The sequence below is a fragment of the Heteronotia binoei genome, chromosome 3, assembly GCF_032191835.1.
Source record: "Heteronotia binoei isolate CCM8104 ecotype False Entrance Well chromosome 3, APGP_CSIRO_Hbin_v1, whole genome shotgun sequence".
Classification (NCBI taxonomy): Eukaryota; Metazoa; Chordata; class Lepidosauria; order Squamata; family Gekkonidae; genus Heteronotia; species Heteronotia binoei.
In genome coordinates this window covers 87,827,477-87,849,625 of record NC_083225.1, presented here as the reverse complement: position 1 = coordinate 87,849,625, position 22,149 = coordinate 87,827,477, and the positions used below count along the sequence as shown (strand labels likewise).

The 22,149-nt window shown below is 37.6% G+C and overlaps 1 protein-coding gene across 1 annotated transcript; it reads right to left on the bottom strand.

Annotated features, from left to right (window-relative positions):
* Window positions 1-1,385: 1,385 nt before the first annotated feature.
* On the bottom strand, window positions 1,386-7,945 carry NYX (nyctalopin). The gene is made up of 3 exons (XM_060235124.1): window positions 7,737-7,945; window positions 7,311-7,386; window positions 1,386-2,796 (listed from the first exon to the last, which is right to left on the bottom strand). The coding sequence occupies exons 2-3, from the start codon at window positions 7,330-7,332 to the stop codon at window positions 1,412-1,414; spliced, it is 1,407 nt and encodes a 468-aa protein (XP_060091107.1). The 5' UTR covers window positions 7,333-7,386; window positions 7,737-7,945; the 3' UTR covers window positions 1,386-1,411.
* Between the last annotated feature and the right edge of the window lie 14,204 nt (window positions 7,946-22,149).

Below are 22,149 nucleotides of genomic sequence, written 5' to 3'. Positions count from 1 at the left end.
CATTATTTTACAAATGGAACTCTACCCCACCTCCCCCCCCCAAAAAAAAATACTTAGGTGAAGGCAGACTTAATGTATTTGTTACCTGATCATTCTCTGAGGAGAACTACAAGGGAAGAGTGATAGCCCTGTGAACACTACCAATCTCAGTTTAGTTGTGGGTAGGGTGTGTTATATAACGAAATGGTCCCCATAGCAACTGGGGATTAGTATCTAGTGCAGCAAATGAATATTGTTTTAAAGTTGTAGAATACACTGAATGCAACACATTGTAGAACTAGGTTTATCAGAACTTTAAAAAAAAAAACAGGAAACTATAGCTAAGAACTCTTGAATATTACATTTCCTACTGCTAACTTTGTTACCACCAGGAAATATAGAAAGAACAACTGTCTCTTATCTTTTGTTTGTATTTAAAATGGTATACAGATTCCCATTTCGTGTGCAATGGTAAAAGAGCCAGAAATGACTTGTTAATCCCATATAAAATGTGTAATTATGAACAAGTTAACTAAATCCATACCTTAGATCCTCCTAATAGGTCACCAATCTGCTCCGTTACTCTCTTGTTCCCTTACAAAATGCAAACAGAACCAACAACAGCATTGGCTAATCTTCTCCTTTCACATAAACGTAATTTGGATCAAATTCATTTCAGCTGATGTATGTCACTCTTGCAAAATAATGACAGGAATCAGGCTTGCTAGGTTTGCTATACTGCAAACTTAAGCAGAGTTGCATCCTTCTAAGTTCCATTGAAGTTAGTGGACTTGGAAGGCTGTATCTGTTTATGATTGCACTATTAGGCTGTCAAGTATTAAATCCAATGGGACTTCAGAAGTGGGTGCTGTTTCTGTGAATCTGAACCTGATATCAAAAAAGCACCTAGACGTGCAGTTCAATGATAAACCAAGAAGAATTGCAGATTTATACCCAGCCCTTCTCTCTGAACCAGAGACTCAGAGCGGCTTACAATCTCCTATATCTTCTCCCCCCACAACAGACACCCTGTGAGGTGTGTGGGGCTGAGAGGATTCTCACAGCAGCTGCCCTTCAACGACAACCTCTGTGAGAGCTATGGCTGACCCAAGGCCATTCCAGCAGCTGCAAGTGGAGGAGTGGGGAATCAAACCCAGTTCTCCCAGATAAGAGTCCACACACTTAACCACTACACCAAACTGGCTGCTCAAATTATACCTAATATAAACCATGTTATACCTACTAAGCCCATTGAAGTCAGTAGGCTTAGAAGGGTATAATTCTGTTTAGGATTGCTCTGTAAATCATTCATTAAACCACAGAGGCCTTTACACCCTGATTAATGAGAACTCTCTTGGTGTTGGTGTAAACTTTTCCATTATACAAATGCTATTTTATTGACTAACATTAGACTTACTATGAGCTTATTTATCTACAGGTAAACTATAATGCATATCAAAATGGTTAAAATATATATTAGTTTGACATGACATTCCCCTAGTCCTAAAGACACCTTATTAATCAATCCATTTAACAATGTAGTGTTGCTGAATGCTTCTGTGGTGTTTACCACCTCTTCTGAAAGGCCCTTCTGGCGTAACAGTTTGGAGATAAGGCTGTTAAATTTGTTCTCTGTGGTAGACTGAAATTCTCCAGTAGGAAAAGGACTGTAAGATGTAACATTTAATTCCTCTGGGTCAAGACAGAAACCTTCAGATGTTCTCTCAAAATAAACATCAGTCAAGTCAAGACCAGCTACAGAGGATGGAGAGGTACAAGGAATATCTCTGACAAGTCTGTAATTTTCCATCCACTCTTTCAGCCATTGAATTTTGCAATCACACTCCCAGGGATTCCGGAAAAGATAGAGTCTTCCTAGGAAATAAACAGGTTGGAAAACTGAGAAAGGCAAGGTGGTTAGGTTATTGCTATTTAAATGCAATGAAACCAAGCTTGTGAGATTTTCAAAGGCCCCTTCTTCAATATAGCTGATTCTGTTTCTGTCCAAGTACAAAACTTCCAGTTCAAGCTGATCCTGGAACCAGGTATTGGAGACATTCCTGAGCAAATTGCCACCAATATTAAGCATCTTCAGTTGTTTCAGACCATCAAATGAATTCTCTGGGAGGTCACTGATGAGATTGTCATTTAAATAAAGGTACTCCATTTGCTGGCAGTCCTGAAAAGCTCCGTCATGAATTACATTTATTCTGTTGTCTTGGAGGTTAAGATATTTTAGGTGTGTCAAACCCAGAAGAGAATTATAAGCTACAGCTTCTATCTTGTTTTTCTCCAAGTAAACGTGTGTCAAATTCTCCATCCCTCTTATAGCTCCTGGAATTCTTCGGAAATTGTTCTGAAAACAGAAGAGTTCCTGAAGGGCTGGAAGTTCAATAAAAATTCTGTCTGGGATGTTGAAAAGGTTGCAGTCTGCTAAATCCAATCTAATTAATCTCTTAAGTGAAACAAATGTCCTAGTATGCAGATAGCGAATGTACTCATTATGAGCCATTTTTAGCTCAATCAAGCCAGCTAACCCTTTGAAAGCTCCAGGAGTGATGAAGGAGATGTTGTTGTGGTTTAAGGAAAGAGATTTCAGGGAAGGTAGAGTACCAAATGCCCTCTCAGAGAGGAATTTAATGTTGTTTTTATCCAAGTTAATAGAGGAGGCTTCACAAGGAAACTCACTGGGGATCTGTGTGAGGCCAGCACGATCGCACAGGATGGAGCAACTCCTCTCTTGGGTGCACACACAGTTGGCAGGACAGGAGCGGACACAAGCCCACACAGAATAGACAGGGGGGATGAAAAGAAAGACTGGAAAGTAAATGAACCAGTGTTCACCAAAAGGAAGGAGAGAGAGAAAGGAATGATTAATTAACATTGGCAATATCAAAATAAAAAGTACAATTCTAATGCAATATCCGTAGCCTGTACAGTTAGCTATACAAGTTTAGTGATACCAAAATCCTGTCTGTGAAAAGATCCGATAAGACTTCAAGGCTCAGGTAAGCACATGTTGTCAGGCAGGCATTTTTTTCAACTTCACTAGGTCAGACAATTTACCTCCTACCTCCCTAACCCCAACCTTGCCGCAGTGATCCATGCAACAGTTATCTCAAGACTGGATTACCGTAACTCAGTCTACATAGGACTGCCTTTGAGGCTGACCCAGAAATTACAGCTTGTCCAGGATGCAGCAGCATGGGTACTTACAGGTACCCCAAAGACTGCACATATTTGACCAGTACTTCACCAGCTGCACTGGCTCCAAGTTGAATACTGGATCCACTTCAGATTTATAGTTCTGACCTTTAAAGCCCTTAATGGTCAGGTACCAATGTACCTGTGGGCAATGTTCCCTCTAAGCTGCTGAGTCTTGTGAATAAAAATTCTACTTTGTGAGCTACTGGCCTTAAAGTTGTGACCTACTGCATATATTATTGTGCTCTGGGGCCATTTTTCCTGAGCTAAGACAAAAATGTGGGAGCTGGTGGCTAAAAATCTGTGAGCTAGCTCATGCTAACTCAGCTTAGAGGGAACACAGCCTGCAGGACAGCCTCTGCCAGTATGCTTCCTGATGAATTTTACACTCAGGAGATCAAAACGTACTGGTGATTCCTGACACAAAGACATCCAGCTGTCTACAATTAGGACCTGGACCTTTTTGACCCTGGCCCCAGTCTAGTGGAACTCTGTACTTAGTAACATCTGCACCCTGCAAGACCTTGCTCAGTTCCACAGGGCATGTAAAACAGAGACATTCCATCAGGCCTATAGTTGAAAACAGCAACAATTCCTTATCATGGCTTTCACCTGGCCTAGCCAATCTCAGTATGTGATCCACCCTATGGAGGGAGTGATGTTATACGTATGCCATCAATTATCTGGAGGAATTTACTATTTTATCTGTTTGTAACCAATTATTATTTTCTATTTATTGTTTTCAGTTGTTTCTGTTTAACTATAATGTACACCATCCTGAGCCTTTTGGGGGAGGGCAGTTAATAAATTTAATGAATGTAGTGGTGGTGGTGTGGTGGTAGTGGTTGTTTTTAAAACAAGCCTGACATACTATAATAATAATAATACAATATCTCTAAGAACTCAAGCAGGTTGTTCTTTGTGGCACATCTTATGGAAAGAACTTCCCTAAATTGCAGAAGGTGGGGATTCCTTTGCTTTCTCATGTTGTGAGTTCTCTGTACAATGCATACTTGGAATTAATCCTGAATTCCTTTGATGGGAAGATGACCCACTAGGATGATGAAAGCACTGCAAGCAGGTTAGCCAGCTGTTAAAATAATCATTAAATACTGGTAATGAGTCTGAGGAATAGAAAACAAAAATTTTATTCTAATAATGCAAGCAGTACATTAGAACATAAGAGAAGTCATTTAGGATCAGGCCAATGGCCCATCCAGTCCAACACGCTGTGTCACACAGTGGCAAAAAACCCCCCAAATGCCATCAAGAAGTCCACCAGTGAGGCCTGAAGCCCTTCCACTGTGCCCCCCTCCCAAGCACCAAGAATACAGAGTATCACTGCGCCAGACAGAGAGTTCCAACAATAAGCTGTGACTAATAGCCACTGATGGACCTCTGCTCCATATGCTTATCCATTCCCCTATTGAAGCTGTCTATGCTTGTAGCTATCACCACCTCCTGTGGCAGTGAATTCCACATGTTAATCACCCTTTGGGTGAAGAAGTACTTCTTTTATCAGTTCTAACCCGACTGCTCAGCAACTTAATTGAATGCCCATGAGTTCTTGTATTGTGAGAAAGGGAGAAAAGTACTTCTTTCTGTACCTTCTCTATCCCATGCATAATCTTGTAAACCTCTATCATGTCACCCCACAGTCGACGTTTCTCCAAGCTAAAGAGCCCCAAGTATGTTAACCTTTCTTCATAGTGAAAGTGTTCCAATCCTTTAATCATTCTAGTTGCCCTTTTCTTTGTCACAATTTATTTTTCATTGTCACAATTTACTTTGTAGGTCCTTACAGTCTTATTATTCTTTGCTGGATTGTGATACAGAGCAGTGATGTATCTGTAGTGATACTATGTATTCTTGGTGCTGGGGGGGCACAATGGGAGGACTTCTAGTGTCCTGGCCCCACTGATGGACCTCCTGATGGCACCTGGGGTTTTTGGCCACTGTGTGACACAGAGTGTTGGACTGGATGGGTCATTGATCTGATCCAACATGGCTTCTCTTATGTTATTATGTTTGAGTGAACAATTTATTAGTGTAACTTAATGAGCTTTCACCAGTTAAGATGAGATGTAATACATATTCAATGGCATTTTGGAATGTCAGTGAACTAACACAAAAATGAATTATCAGACCAAATGCTTGGTAAATCAGTATTAAAACTGAACGTATTCACACAAGCTTTTAAAAACAGAGGTTAACTAAAGCGATTTCAACATTGCTTTCTCTGCCATCAGGAAGGGCAAATGACACATGCATTGTGTCCTTTTAAATCACTTACTCTGCTTTCAAGCAGCAAAGTCTGCAGACATGATACTTTTTTGTATTTTTATATTTATATATGAATGTGTGCATATGTGTGAGGGTGTATGTGCACACCTAGAAGGCATGATGACCTCTGGTGACTCACCCCCTACTGGGGGCCTGGAAGGTATTCAGGAAGTTGGTTGAATAAACCCTGCCCCTGACTCCTGGTATTCCAAGGAGGTCTCCCATCCAAGTAGTTGCCAGTGCAGGCATGATATTATTAAAAACATACATGCTGTCTGTAAGTAGCAGAGTCTTCCTGACTCTATTAAATCTCCTCTGTCTTGTAGGTGCTGCTATAACTAGGAAATCAGCAAAGGGTGTCCAACATCTAGATGTCACAGCAAGAGTTTTACTTAAAATGCTCCTGAGTTTGGAGAAAACCACAAACAACTTTTTTGGATACAAAGATAAGAGCAAGTACATTCTGCATAAGTTATGAAGAATATTTATGACCGTGATTCACCTAGTCCACCATTTTTGCAAATTAGCATTAGACTGCAATCTAGTCCAAAACAGGCAACCATACTCATATATGGCAGAATAGAGGACCAGTACTTTGCTAGAAATTAAGCCAGCAGTGGTGTCATGTTTCTACTGAACACCCAGGGCAGATCAAGTCCTAACATTTGGCATTCAGGGCTATTTAAAAGTAGGTTATCTTTGGGAATGGAAATCGGTGTGAATTAGTTATCCTTGTTTCATTATCTGAGGACAATTTTGCCAGAAACATTCTTGGTGCTACTTGAAAAATTAAGTGGAAGTACCTTTTTTCATGTGTATATAACCTACAGAATTACTTTGCTTTATAAAGTCTGCCTTCAGACTTGAGAAAAAGTGGGAATTCTATCAACTACATTGAGGAGGGAAACCATTAAAATGTTCTTGGCATATACAAGCATAAGCAAGCAAACACTACACTACAATAAACATAGTCAGTGACAGTTTGAGAAAGAAAATAGCAAAGACGTTTATGTCTGCTGCTGTTAAAAGTTTTCTGGGCATAAATCAGATTTTCTAGTTGTAAAGGCTGTTTGAGTTCCCCTGTTATTTTTCCCCATCATGAAAGTCTATATTAGCATCTGATCTAATGCCATCCTCAGGTGGGGACTGGAAAACTTCAGGAATTATTACTGATTTCCTAACTAGAGAGATCAGCCCACCCCCCAGGGGAGGGACAGCTGCTTTGGAGGAATGGCATTATACCCTGTTAAGGTCCCTTCCATCCCCAAACACTGCTCTCCCCAGTCTCCACCCTTGAATCTCCAAGAATTTCCCAATCTGGAACTGGCAACCATTGTTGTAAACTAACTTTCTTAATCCAATTTGACTGCAAAGAATCAGAAAACAAGCAGTGTATCTCAGCATTCTTCTTAAGAAATTATCCCCAACATTTTAACATCAAAAATGTATAGGTCTTCCATTTCTAAATTATACTTTTTCCTATCTCCATTTTTCATCATCATGAACCCAACCCATTAATAACTAATGATGACCCACGAGCAGAAAATGGACCCTCTTGCTGCAGAATTGCCTTGGGAGCTCTATAATGAAGCTTCTTCAGAATTTCCAGGAAGTTTGTGTCCCTTATGACTTCTTAAAGCACAAAAGACATTTGGGTATTTATCTTATCATACATTTTAAAAAAAGCATATGACAGACAACAAAATTTTAATTACAATATTTAGGAAATTATACAATTCTGGGCATGCATCTTGGAGCAGAACTGTGACAGTTTCCCAAAACAAAAAGCTATATACATTGCTGATTTTCGAACTTGCTACAGGATGTCATGGCACTTTACTTACCATTTAAAATGATGGCAAACATTACCTTGATTATTCAGTCCTTGCATTTCAAGTCTGGCAAATACACTTCCAAAATCTAAAAGCAGACAGAAGCAGGAAAATGACTTGAATTATCCTTGCTTCTTGATGTCTTTTTTTAAAAATACTGCTTGGTGATTTAAAATATATCTTGATTTAAAAGAAAATACCAGCTTGGCCCTGGCTCTCAGCCACTCTCAGCATTACTAGGAAAAATAATAATAATAGCATTGTCCTGCAGGTTTTAAAGAAACAACTTGCTTGAGCAGCTAATATAATGCATCCTACTGAAAAGAGAATAGGACAGAAACAATGCAAATAATAAGTATGCTGACAAGTGTAATAATCAGATCTTCTCTGAATCAACAATTTTGTTTCTTACAAAAAATTCTTGACTGTCTTGCTTACCTGACAGGATGATAGTCACTCCGTTCTTTTCTTTTCACAAGCTTGCTGTTTGTTTTATTAAACCATCTCTGAAGGGCTGGCATTTTTCCCCTCTCAAAAGCTATCACTTAATAGCAGGGAAATCCTCTGCAACAGGAGAGGATTAACAGAAATGGAAGAATTTTCTGTTCCATAAAGCTCCTGGATTGCTAACAAATCTGTCTGCTTTATGCCCCTCCCCCACCCCCAAGAAAATACCAGCCTGGCCCTGGCCTTCAGCCACTCTCAGCATTACTAGGAAAAATAATAATAATAAAAGCCCTCAGCCCCAGGGCCAGTTATATAATAAGAGGACAAAAGAAGGGAGCTTGGTGGTAGTCTGTGTTGAGGGAATGGAGCTTCTGACTTGAGTAGACATCATGAAACTGATATTCCTGACATCTCATGAGGCAAACTTCACCAAATTCAATCACCTGTCATAACCTGCACTGCAAAGCATAGTTTTTTGTTTGTTTGGGAGGGGTGGCAGATGTTTCTCTGTGAGTTTGGTGTCACTGGCTTGTTCCTGAGCCATTCCATAGATAGACTCCTGTAACTGCAGCAATGCAAGTAAAAGAGAAAAAATGTCAAAGCACAGAATCCCTGCAGTACAAACTGAAAGGGGGAGACATTTTTTCAATACTCAGCAGAATGCAGTACCACTGTGGAAATGCAAGCTTAAAAGGACTGATCTATCTCAAAGCACATTGTCACAAGAAATCTAGGGCAGGATTTTGCAAGCCCAGTATAACCAGTTCAGTGTGCAGAATGCCCAGCAGAATCCAGTACCACCATGGCAAGGCGAGATTAAAAAGACAAATCAATCTCAAAGCACAGTTTCACAAGAAATCCCAGTCAGGGTGAGGGTGGGGGTGCTGCAAGCCCTGTGAAAGAAAACAGGAACACAGAAAATGGGAACACAGAGGAACATTGCCAAAGGGGGGCAACCCTCTTGAAACTGTCAAGAATCGTTTGAAACAAAGAAAAGCAGCAGAGAAACCCCGAGACAGCACTTTCCTGTGAACACCTTCTTTGGAGGGCCATAACTCTGACCCATATATCCAATCCTCATCAAACTTGGAGGGCAGGTAGAGGAGAGTAAGCTGGAGATTCCCTGGGAGTTTGGTGTCTCTAGCAGGCTGGGGGACTTGTACCAGGGCACAAATCTCACAAACCAAACCAGTTCATTTGATGCCTAAATGTTCATGATGGTCCATGATTCACAAACTGGGCACACCATTAATCTCAAACCAAACCTCATTTTTCCAGTTCATGCTGCTGTAGAATGTAAATTCAGATTTGCATTAGAGCATGGACAGAGTGCCAAATAGAATTGCACTAATCCTGATTATAGAATTCATTTGCACTAATCTGCCTTTACAGTTGTAACAAAACCATTACATTCAGAGTATTAGATTTGCTGAACTTGCCTTAAAAATATATAGGGTCTTTACGATGATTTGGTTCCAAGGTCCTAACAATGGACAATAGACTTCTATTAGAGTGCTTGCATATCTCAAAGCACGTTTCTCTAGCAAGAGAACGTTATCAAAGTTCTGTTAGCATCCTTTGATAAGGAAAGCTTCCCCCCCACCCCTGCCTCAAGGAAGGACCTCCTAGTCTGAAAGGAGCCATCACGCCCATTCTTTGGAACAAAACCAGAAACCGGGTGGATGCTGGATGCCAGGAAGCTGGGAGATGGGGAGTAGAGAACAAAGAAATCCCAAGGAATTACCTCACTATGGTAGAGACGGGTTTCTTTAAGCCAATGAGATACCACAAAAGGCTAAGAGTGAGGATTTGTAACCAATCAACGAGACCTGCTTTGTTATCAGAAATTGTGTAAATATGCTATGTTTTGTAAAGATGGGTTTGAGGAAAAACGCAGGACAGGTTTTTCCTCCTGCCACTTGTGGTAATAAAGGAATCTCTGGGTCAACTCACTTGGAACTCTGGCTGTTGAGTCTCTTCAATTGGGCTAGAGCAGGGGTTGGCTCTCCAGATGTTTTTTGCCTACAACTCCCATCAGCCCCAGCCATTGGCCATTCTGGCTGAGGCTGATGGGAGTTGTAGGCAAAAAACATCTGAAAAGCCAATGTTCCCTACCCCTGGGCTAGACTTTTGGCACAAATGGTGTGTGCAACAATGCCCATCCCTATCTCTTATTCTTCCGTTGTTGTTGTTGTCTTTTAATTCTTCACACTGATTACTATAATAGTTCTCTTTGTCTCTATATGCAAGTTGCTGGAATGCTACATTTAGACTCCTGATTCTCTTTCTGCCCCATGGCTCAGAGTGTTAACGCTGCAGTACTGCAGTCCTAAGCTCTGCTCACGACCTGAGTTCGATCCCTGGCTGTAGCTGGGTTTTCAGGTAGTCAGCTTGAGGTTGACTCAGCCTTCCATCCCTCCGAGGTTGGTAAAATGAGTACCCAGCTTGCTGGGGGGAAAGTGTAGATGACTGGGGAAGGCAATGGCAAACCACCCCGTAAAAAGTCTGCCATGAAAATGTTGTGAAAGCAACGTCATCCCAGAGTCGAAAACGACTGGTGCTTGCACAGGGGACTGTTCCTTTCCTCTCTTTCTGTCACCTTTTACTATTGCTTCTGTAGCAGTTTTAAGAATTTTGTCAGTTATCTTATTGAGGCTTTTTCATTTCTTTTGACTACAGGAATAGTATTTGTTCATTCTTCCTTGATAACATCTCTTGTTTCAGTCCACAGATCTTCCTGTTCACATTCACTTGAATTTAGTAAAGCACATCTGTTCTTTACATGTTCTTTAAACGCTTCAAAAATGTTGTTTAGATTATATTTTGGCACTGTAAATGCATTGGTGGTTTTATTCAAGTTCTAAATCCTAAGGAAGAATACTATAAACCATTGCAGACTGAGTCTGCAAGATTTAAATTGATTTTCTATGTACATTGGGTTCTGCATTAATTAACATTGAGGAGTGAGCTGAATAAATATTTGCATACAAAGCTGTCCTTAACAAGAGGACAAGTTCTCTTGCCTCTGCTCCTACTTTTGAGTGTCCACCTATTACAAGGATGTTCTATGACAGCACTGCATATCCATTTATCGAGATAGACTTCAGGACTGTAAAACTGTGGACAAATATTTATTGCATCCTCACTGATCAATTTTGAGAGGCTTTTTCTAGCTACTGTAAGTGACGACAACAGCCTTTGGAGCCTTTCCTTAAGGAGTGTAGCTAGCATCTTTGTAACATTGTATTTTGTATTTTATCAATTTATAAACCAGATATTCCATGTAATTATATTGAATATGTGTATTTATGGAATTTATTGGTGAATTCCACACTAGTCTTTTAATCCTGGTTCAACCCTGTCCCTAAACTGATATTCTACACTTATATCATGAAATCATAGAAACCAGCTCTATGAGTTTATGATTCTGTTATTCTAGTGTAGAAAATCAGTTTGTGGACAGCACTGATCCAGGATTAAAGGTCTAGTGCAGAATTACTCATTATTAAAAAGCCATATAATTGTTTTGGAAAATCTTTATTGGTGATTTCATTGTTAAAAAGACATACAATTGAATGTATTGTTTAAAAGACACTTTATTGGTATGGATTTATGTCCAGCATTTTGCACAGAGCCTCAACAATGCCAGAGTTTATTGGCAGGTGAGTGGGAAGGGAGGTGTATTCCTCTGTTCACAACCTGTAGATGTTGTCCATTTTTCTGGAGGTAGAATTGTTAGAAGAGGGCTTCTTCCAATGGTCTTTGGCAATTTCTGCACTGGTAGAAAGGCTACCAGTGGGAGACCATAGGAGTCCAAGACCTCCAAAATTGGGTCTGGCTTGATTGGAGCTTGCTTTTCAACTTGGATTTCAAGTGCTGCCACCACAGGGATATCTGAGTCAGTGATCAGAGAGATCTTCTCCAGGAGGAAGAACCATAGGCAAGTGAGGGTTGTCTCCAGAGTAAAACAACAACAACAGAGTTGCACTTACCTTTAATTATGTGCAGACAGGAATTGTGACACTGCTTGCACAGACCAGCTGCAAGACATTTTCTTTCTAGCTCAAAAACTCCAAAGATGGGATGCCCCATCCCTTTCAAAGCTGATGCATATATGGAACTCCTACTCAGCATGTCACATGCTCTGTCGGCAGGCACCCCCTTCTCTCAGTTCCGACTAAGCCAGCACAAGCCCCCTTTCATGGCACAGTAGACCCTGTGAGAGCTCATGGTAGGGCAGGAGGGAATGTATGTTTGCACAGAAGATGTTGATAAACAACTGCTACAGGTAAGTGCAACTCTGTTTTCATCTTCCATCCTCCTGTGCAGCCCCACATTGGGACAAATATTCCCTCTAAGCCAAGTTAGTGTGAGCTAGCTCACAATTTTTTAGCCTCCAGCTCACACAGTTTTGCCTCAGCTCAGGAAAAATGGCCATAGAGCAAACTAATTTATGCAGTAGCTCACAACTTTAATGCCAGTAGCTCACAAGGTAGAATTTTTGCTCACATGACTCCACAACTTAGAGGGAACATTAATTGGGACCATTAGAGAGCTATTCACCAGAGGAGATGGGGTGTGTCTCTTACTGGAACAGAGCCTATCGTATAATCTTGCCCACATCTGCTTCTTTCCTTCCCTGAAGATTTTAAGCATAGTGCTTCACAAATGTGTCCTCTGTCAACCAGGTTGCTGCCTTGCAGATGTCCAGCAGGGGAACTTATCAATGAAACATGGCAGATGAACCCTGTGCTCAGGTGGAGAGTGCTTTCACATTGAGCTCTCTGGATGCCATATAGCAGGAATGGATGGCAGCAACTCCCATCTGGACACAGACTGAGGCAAAGCAGCTTTGCCCTTCTTGGAGCTCCAATAACAGATAAATAGTGCTTTGTTTTTATAGAATGGTTTGGTTCTATCTATATATATTATAGGAGGGCCCTCCTATACGTACTTTAACTAACCTAACTTTAACTAACCTAAAGGAAGATCAAGCTGGTTTTCTTCCCAAAAGACAAATAAGAGACAATATTAGAACTGTTGTAAATATTGTAGAATATTATGAAAGACATCCAGAAAAAGAAGTAGCATTATTCTTTGCAGATGCAGAGAAAGCATTTGACAATTTAAACTGGGACTTTATGTTTGCAGTGATGGAAAAAATGGAGCTTGGAGAAAGTTTTATAAGAATGATAAAGGCAATATATTCTGAACAAAGGGCAAGGTTGTGTGTTAATGCAGATCTTACAGATGAAATAAAAATCAGCAAAGGTACTAGACAAGGTTGCCCGCTTTCACCATTGTTGTTCATAATGACTCTTGAAATGTTATTGATGCAGATCCAAGAAGAAAAAGATTTAGAAGGGTTACAAATAAAAGGATATACCTATAAGTACAGAGCATTTGCTGATGATATAATGTTTATAAATGAAAATCCCATACAAGTTACACCTTTGTTATTAATGAGAATACAAGAGTTTGGGGAGTTGGCGGGATTTTATATAAATAAAGAAAAATCAAAAATTTTGTGCAAGAATATGCAGGTAAATAGACAACAAAAATTACAAAGACTAATGGGTTGTGAAGTTACCTCTAAGGTAAAATACCTAGGGGTAGAGATAACAATGAAAAATATTGATTTGTTCAAGAATAATTATGAGAAGCTATGGCGTAGAATAGAGGAAGATATGCTAAAGTGGAACAAGCTCAATTTGTCATTGTTGGGCAGAATAGCTGCAATAAAAATGAATATTCTACCAAGGATTATGTATCTGTTTCAAACTATTCCTATTGTGAAAGATGCTAAACAGTTTGATAAATGGCGAAGGAAAATTTCGGAATTTGTGTGGGCCGGGAAGAAGCCAAGAATTAAAATGAAAATTTTGACAGATGCAAAAGAGAGAGGTGGATTCCAGTTACCAGATTTGAAATTGTATCATGAAGCAGTTTGTTTAGTATGGATGAAAGAATGGATAATGTTGTTAGATAAAAAAACTTTTAGTGCTGGAAGGCCATGGAAAAAAATTCGGCTGGCATGCATACTTGTATTACGGAAAAAAGAAGATGGATGGCCTTTTCTCTCACCATTATATAAGAAGTAATCTACTAAATGTATGGATAAAGTATAAGAAATATGGTGATGAGAGGAGACCTTTGTGGATAGTGCCAGCTGAAGTGATAAAGATAACGGCTAAAACAGCCAAAGAAAAACGGCTATCATACAACCAGTTACTAAAAATACAAAGTGGGAAAATAGAACTGAAAACTGCAGAAGAACTGAGTTACAAATATGATTGGTTTCAAATGCAACAAATAAAAAGTTTGGTGGAGAATGATATTAAAACTGAAGGAATAAGGAAAGAGCAAACAGAAATGGAAAGAGTTCTGCTTGGAGATAATGAGAAATTAATTTCAAAAGTATATAAATTACTTTTACAATGGTCTACAGAAGATGAAGTAGTGAAATCTCAAATGATAAAATGGGCAATTAATGTAAACAAAGAAATAAAGATGGAATCTTGGAAATATCTGTGGAAGAATTCTATGAAACTCGCAACATGTCATAGTATTAAAGAAAACTGTTTTAAGATGATGTATAGATGACTCCAAAAAAATTAGCAAAGATGAACAACAAGATGCCAGATAGGTGTTGGAAATGTAAAAAGCATGAAGGCTCTTTCTACCATATGTGGTGGACTTGTGAAAGGGCTAAAATGTTTTGGCAGATGATTCAGCAAGAGATTTCTAAGATTTTGGGATATGAATTCAACAAAGTGGCAGAGACTTTTCTGCTGGGATTACAAATGGAAAAATTTCCAAAAGAAGATAGAACTTTAATATGGTACTTGCTCTCAGCTGCTAGGACATTGTATGCGCAGCTGTGGAAGCAAGAAAAAATACCAGAGAAATGGGATTGGATTACAAAAGTTATGACATGGAGTGAAATGGACAAATTAACAAGAAAACTAAGAGACTATGATTTGGAACTTTTTAAGTTGGAGTGGAAGAAATTTAGAAGATATGTAGAAAAAGAGTGGAAAATAAAAGGACATTGGACAATCTTTGATGATGATTAAGATTTTTAAAATAAGAATATAACTTTTGGGGGTTTTTTTTGTTTTTTCTTAATAGTTAAGGGTACCTTTAATATTTGCTTTTTTAAAGAAAATAACACTGGCGGGGGTCAAGTAACGGAGGGAGGGGTGGGGGGAAAGTAAGATATGGGGTAGAAAGATCTTTCTTTTACTTTAAGCTTTTATAAGTTGTAGATATAGTTCTGCTACCATATGTTACTAATAAAATTGTTTATAACATAAAAAAGTAACTTATTCCAAGACACTGTAATGCTGGACAACACATCTAATTACCATGTTAGATTATACAGAGAAGCCATTGAAATCCAGAAACATAAACACAATTTCAACAGAAAGGACGAAAGTTTAAAAATGAATAGGGCATGACTTCCAGTCCTGAAAAACACAAAATGCCCTACAGCTTACGACAGCACTACAGATCAATAAACAATTCAGTAAATGGCAACGAAAAGTTTCCGAATTTGTATGGGCGGGCAAGAAACCAAGAATTAAAATAAAAAATTTAACTGATGGAAAAGAAAGAGGAGGTTTCCAACTGCCAGATTTAAAATTGTATCATGATGCAGTATGTTTGGTATGGATTAAAGATTGGATCACGTTATTAAATATGAAGCTGCTGGTGCTAGAAGGTCATGGAAATATTTTTGGTTGGCATGCATATATGTTTTATGGGGAAAATAAGATAGATTGCTTTTTCTCGCATCATTATATATGAAAAAACTTGCTAAGTACTTGGGTAAAATATAAAAAATATGGTGATGAGAGAAAGTTGCTATGGATTGTGCCAACGGAAGTATTAAAATTATCTTCAGAAATTGATGCAGGGATAAGTTTAATGTACAATCAGCTATTAAAAATACATGGAGGAAAGGTGGAACTAAAATCAGCTGAAGAATTATAATATAAATATAATTGGTTTCAACTACAACAAATTAAGAGCTTGGTGGAACAGGACATTAAAAATGAAGGAATAAGACAGGAGCAAACAGAACTGGAAAAAATGCTGTTGGGTGATAACAAAAAGTTGATTTCAAGGATTTATAAATTATTATTGAAGTGGTCAACAGAAGAGGAAGTAGTTAAATCTCAAATGATAAAATGGGCAATCAATTTTAATAAAGGAATTCAAATGGAATCTTGGGAGTATCTTTGGAAGAACTCTATGAAGATTTTGACACGTTATAACATTAAAGAAAACTGTTTTAAAATGCTGCATAGATGGTACATGACACCTAAGAAACTGGCAAAAATGAATAATCAGGTGTCAGACAGATGTTGGAAATATAAAAAACATGAAGGATCTTTCTATTATATGTGGTGGACTTGTGAAAAAGCAAAACAATTTTGGCAAATGATTCAGAAAGAAATGTCAAGAATTTTAGGTTATGACATTAAGAGGTCTCCAGACTCTTTTTTGTTGGTATTACAAATGGAAAGTTTTCCAAAACAAGGTAGAACGATGGTGTGGTATCTGCTTTCAGCTGCGAGGACATTGTATGCACAGTTATGGAAGCAACACAAAATACCAGATAAATAGGACTGGATTTTAAAAGTTTTGTCATGGAGTGAAATGGATAAAATTACAAGAATCTTAAAAGACTACGATTTGGAGAAGTTTAGGAAGGAATGGGAGAAATTTCAAAACTATGTTGAAAAACATTGGAAAGTAAGGGGACACAGTGATTTTTGATAGTAGCTGAAGGAGATGGAATAATGGACTAGAATTTATAAAGGGGAATTTTTATTTTTACTGAAAAATTAAGATGAACTTATAGAGTTAACCTTTCATTCTGTGTTTTTATTTCTTCCGTATTGATATAAGGTTCTAAAATGGAGATTCTTGATTTGTTAAGTTACCTTGTTTCTTTTTTTTTAATTTTAAAACACCAGCGGGGGTCAAGAGAAAGGGGGGGAAGTGATGTGCTGTTTTTATTTTGTATTATTTTAAAAATTTATATAGATTTCTATAACAATATATTGCTAATGAATAAAAATTGTTTAAAGCAAAACAACAGCACTACAGATAAGATTAGAATTTCAATAGCCAATCCATATACAAAAGAACCCCCTCAGGTAAGCTCCTCTATTAGCATGTTACAGCCCAGAAAGATCCCACAAGATAATGATTCGGCCCGACCGCACCTGCCTGAGTAGATATAAATTACCTGCCTACCAACTTCTTCTCAATTTGACCCAGAGAGAACTCTAGTTTTCTGGGTTACGCCTCTGAGGATGCCAGTCACAGTTGCCGGCAAAATGTCAGGTCTCACAATGCCAAGACCACAGCCACACAGCCTGGAAAATTTACATCAGCAATTGGTTGGTCATTGTTTTGACTTTCGCAAATTTTTTATTATAGACTCGTTATAATTACTACCTGTTCCAACAGGTAGGTGTACCATAATAACAAATCAAAAACAACGCAACTTAAAAATATCTCATATGTTACCATTCCACACCACTTTATATATATATATATATATATATATATATATATATATATATATATATAGCAGAGGAATAATTAAGCTTAACAATGCTGCTTTCCCTAACAGATTTTTAAAACTTAATACCACAAGCATTCAATATAACTTCTTATTTTCCTTCTTCTTCTATATCTTGATTATTCCTTCTACTCTCAAAAAAAAATCCATAAAGAATAAATTCTAACTATACATCTCAGTCCCTGGAGACCTTAAAATTTAAGGTCAAGAAGAAACTCTTCTTTCTTCACCTGGACTGAATTAAACAAGGAGGGATGTTACCCAGGTGCTCTCACCAGCTGACCCCACCCAGCCTTTAATTTTGAAAGAAAAATCAATAAATATAAATTATAAGTTTCTTCAGTTTTTCCCTTTTCTTGTTGCTTCAGTGTCTTTTAAATAGAGTCCATATTTTCTTCCAGATTGACATGAGCTTCCTCAGTACACGCACGGGTTGTCCTTGAAGGAACGAGAGGAGAGCATTCCTTTCTCTTATTAACTCTTGATGTAGGAGAGGAGGGAATTAATTTAGAGAGTAATATCTCACCCGAGGCTGCGTCATAAGCTGTAAACGAAGTGGAGCCTTTTTGGACACATAGTTTGCCTGACTGTAGCCATTTATATTTAATTTTTAAATCCCACAATTTGGCAGTTGTGTCCTTAAGGTCTCTTCTGATTCTTAAAGATCCGGAAAGATCTGGAAAGACCTGAATCTTTAACCCCTGGTAGTCCAAGCCTCCTCTCTCCCTAGCCTCTGCAAAGACTCTTTGCCTCATTCTATAATCCTTGAACTTCACCACAATATCTCTGGTATAAGACGAGTTGTCTTCACATACCTTGCCAACACGATATGCTTTCTGAATGAGTGGGAGAATTTCGACTTCCAGGTGGGTTACTTCAGCAAGCCAATTTGCCATGAATATATATAAGTCCATTTCAGCTTCCACATCCGATTTAAAACCTCTAAATTTTAAGCACAGCTCCCGGCTACGAAAGTCCATTGTTAAAACTCGTTCCCTCGTCCATGCATCTGAAGTCATCTCTTGAGCTTTTTTTAACGCTTCTTGTGCGGTCTGGGTTGCCTGTTTACAAGAATTCTCTAATTCATCCAGACGCTGACACATTGGTTGAAGCATAGAAGTTATGTCCTCTCGTATTTCTTGTCTTAATTTAGACATAGCTTGAGACAATAAATTCACAGTGAGAGGGCTATCTTCAGTTTCTGGTTCCTCATCTCTCCCCAACCTTGCGTGGGAGGTGGACGGCTGTTCCAAGAAATTAGTTAAAGGCTGAAAGCTTTTTTCCTTCTGCTTGGTTTCCCCCCCCCCTTTCGGGGGCATCTTTCAAAAGTTCAAAAAATATAGTTAAAGGGGTGGAAAAAGATAAAACTTTGGAGACAGCTGGGAGAGCGTTAGGCAAAAGCTCCTGACCGGATATTGGTCAGAGCCACTCCCCCGGTTGGTCATTGTTTTAATCCTTTCAATTCTTTTAATTCTTTTATTTTGAAATAAAAATTGGGGCAAAGTAATAGATTTTATTAGTTCATTTTTTTCCAGCCAGATTCAGTATAATTTAGCTCAATAATTCAAGGTATTATATGTTCATCTACTTAGTGGGTTGAAATTATAGTCAAATAGATATTTTAGATTAATCGGGTGTTTATGCCTGGATGTCTCCAGGTTCTTGTCACCCAGTTAAATTAAAAGTAGTCAATGATTGTCATTCGAATTTTAATTGGACATATATGGGATAAATTTCTGGTTTTGAATAATTAATAGTAACTGAAACGATTAATAATTGAGCTGAAATGATTAATAATTTGCAATAAATGGTTTAATGATTCTATACAGCCACTAATATAAAGGACAACGTCATCAGCAAAAAAAAACTTATTTTATGTACTAATGTGAGTTGATAGTAATTCCTTTGATGGTTTCTTCCTGATATATAGCTATAGACAAGGATTTGATTGAAATTGCAAACAAAATAGAGGCAAGTGAACAATGTATATTGGTACCCCTAGTTAAAATTAAATAATCAGGTCTGAAATTATTAATTCAAAATTTTGCTAAGGGAGACTTTTTGGGCCAAAGTCCATATGTTTTAATATATGTTTTAAATAAATGATTTCCAATTTGTCAAATGTCTCTTCAGCATCAAGGGCAAAAATAATAGTTTTGATTCAATTTGCAATAATTGATTTTCTTATTTTATCAGTTAAACTTCTACCTGGAATACATCCTAACTGGTCTTTGCATATGTACTGGGAAATAATTTTATTAAGTCTTGATGGTAATATAGAGGAAAAGATTTTTACATTGTGATTTAACAAGGAATTTTGTAAAATTCAGCTGGCAGACCATCTCTGCTAGATGCTTTGTTGTTCTTTAGATTTTGAATCATGTCAGTCAGCCACTTCTGATGTTGAGATGAGTTGTTCCATTAATGTTGTGTCCTAAAGTGAGTCTAGACTTAAAATTGATGCAATTTAAGAAGTCTGAAATGGAGATTTCCTGAGGGTCATTTGACTTGCATAACTTTTGAAAATAGTCATGAAAAGATTGAACAATATCTTTTGTGGTTGACAATAGTTTCCCTTGGGGGGGGTTAATCATGTACATCAGGTTAGAGAGTTTTTCTGGGATACTCTATGACAGGGGCGGCCAACGGTAGCTCTCCAGGTATTTTTTGCCTACCACTCCCATCAGCCCCAGCTATTGGCCATGCTGGCTGGGGCTGATGGGAGTTGTAGGCAAAAAACATCTGGAGAGCTACTGTTGACCACCCCTGCTCTATGAGATAACAATCTTAATGATTTTGAGCTTTTCATTAAGAACCTCTGTTTTAAATATAGCAAATTCTTTTGAATTTTTGTGGTTTCTAACAATTCTAACCTTTTGGGTTCAAGATTTAATTATGTGGGGGTTTATTGCTACCATAGTTCATATGTCTTTCCCCCAAAGTGCTTATATTTTTATTTTAAATCTGTTACTAGTTTTTCCCTGCTTTTTATAGGCAGTGATGATCAAAATAAGTTTTCCATACATCACCACTTTAAAGGCATCCCAAATATTGTCCTGTGTAACTCCACACTTTGAATTTATTTCAAAATAACTAATAATCTTTTCAGTTACAATGTGTAAAAATCACATTATTAACAGTAATTTGTTTAGAAACCAGTTTGGTCTCTTGTCATCAGAAGTTTTGTCAGCTGAGACCCATGAGTAATCTGACCAATTTCTATTCCCAATTTCTGCCAAATTTATTTAATTTAATAAGATTTAGATGCAAGAAGGAAGTCTATACATGTGTACATATCATGAACAGCAGAGTAGCAAGTGTACTACTTTACTCCAGGAGTTCAAAATTCTGCAGACATCCCCAAGGTTATAAAAAAACTAACTCTTGCTGAGTTCTGATGTTTTCTGTGCTTTGTTTTTCGAGTAGGAAAATTTTTGTTTTATCTAAATCTGAATTAATATGATTTGAATCACACCAATAAGGACTTTTCTATTTTTAAAAGAAGTTAACTGTGCTAGGGTATTGTTTAAAAAATTAAGTGATCATAATTGGGGTATATATTGAAGCTAAGGTGAGTGGAGATCCATTAAACATGGCCCTAATAAACAGATATCTACCTTTCAGATCAACTTTGGTTGCTATGCATTAAAAACGCACATTTTAAAACTATGATGATGACCCCTCTAGCTTTCGAAGAGCCAAGAGCTTGAAAGTCTAGTGTAAACCAGTTAGATTTTAAAAACTTTTAAACTATTGTCTTATGAGTTTCCTGCAAAAATAAGGCAAATTGATATTCCTTTGTCAAGGTATTTGAAAGTCGTCTTATAGAATTACTTAAACTCTCTATAATTTCAGGTATAAACGTTAAGGGAGTTGCCATTTTTGTAAATGGTTTGTTTGTGTCACGCTGCACTATATGCTCCAAATTATTAGTCCTATTGTGATATAAGATTATTGTTTCTACAATCTTCACATTAGAAACAATTACAATGCAACACTAAACTTACTAATGAACAACTAATGCTTTAAATAATTTTAGCCCTATATTAAGGGTAGGAGTCACAGGAAGGGTTCAGGGAGAAAAAATAAAAAAAAATTCCCTGTTCTTCTATGGGGGGGAATGTGAATAATAAAAAAGTTCCATACCTCCCCCACACACCCCTTTGGAGTTTCATGTTACCTCTTCATGAAATAAAAGACATTATACAGCATGATTATCTAACAACTGTAAACAGAACTCATTATACCTCATTATATGCCTTGCCTAATTTTACAAATCCTTGAAATTAAAATTATTAATTTAATATACTCTGAGTTGATATTGTAACTATATCCATGATCATAACATGAATGCTGTACTTTAATGAACAAAATATACAATCGTGCAGGTCTTTTGATTTAAAACTAGACAGTTGGTTTGTTAACTAACTAACTTGCATGAATCCTTCTATTCAAACATATAAGCTTTTGTGTACAAGCACACTTTTTTAGATACAATCTGAAGAAGTGTGCTTGCACACCAAAGGTTCTACTTAGAATAAAATTTTGTTGGTCTTAAAAGTAACTCTTAACTCAAACTGAATCTATAAGCTATTATATCATCTATATCTGTTATTTCAAAATGAGTACTATACAGTAATTTAAAAATAGAATTGTGCAGTCTTTTATTGTGATACTAAGAATTTGATTTTAGAACAATGAACTTTAGATTGATAATATAACTAGTTAATCATTGAGGCAAATGAAAACTTTACAGGTTTAATCTAATTTGGTCAGTCAGTATAACCCATAACTCAACTTTGACGA

Bases quoted from the DNA above. Each gene is read 5' to 3' on its own strand.
- NYX (XM_060235124.1), bottom strand. From the start codon at position 7,332: ATGTTTGCCATCATTTTAAATG. The intron at 2,797-7,310 runs GTAAGTAAAGTG...TTTACTTTCCAG, and splicing joins GTTTGCCATCATTTTAAATG to TCTTTCTTTTCATCCCCCCT.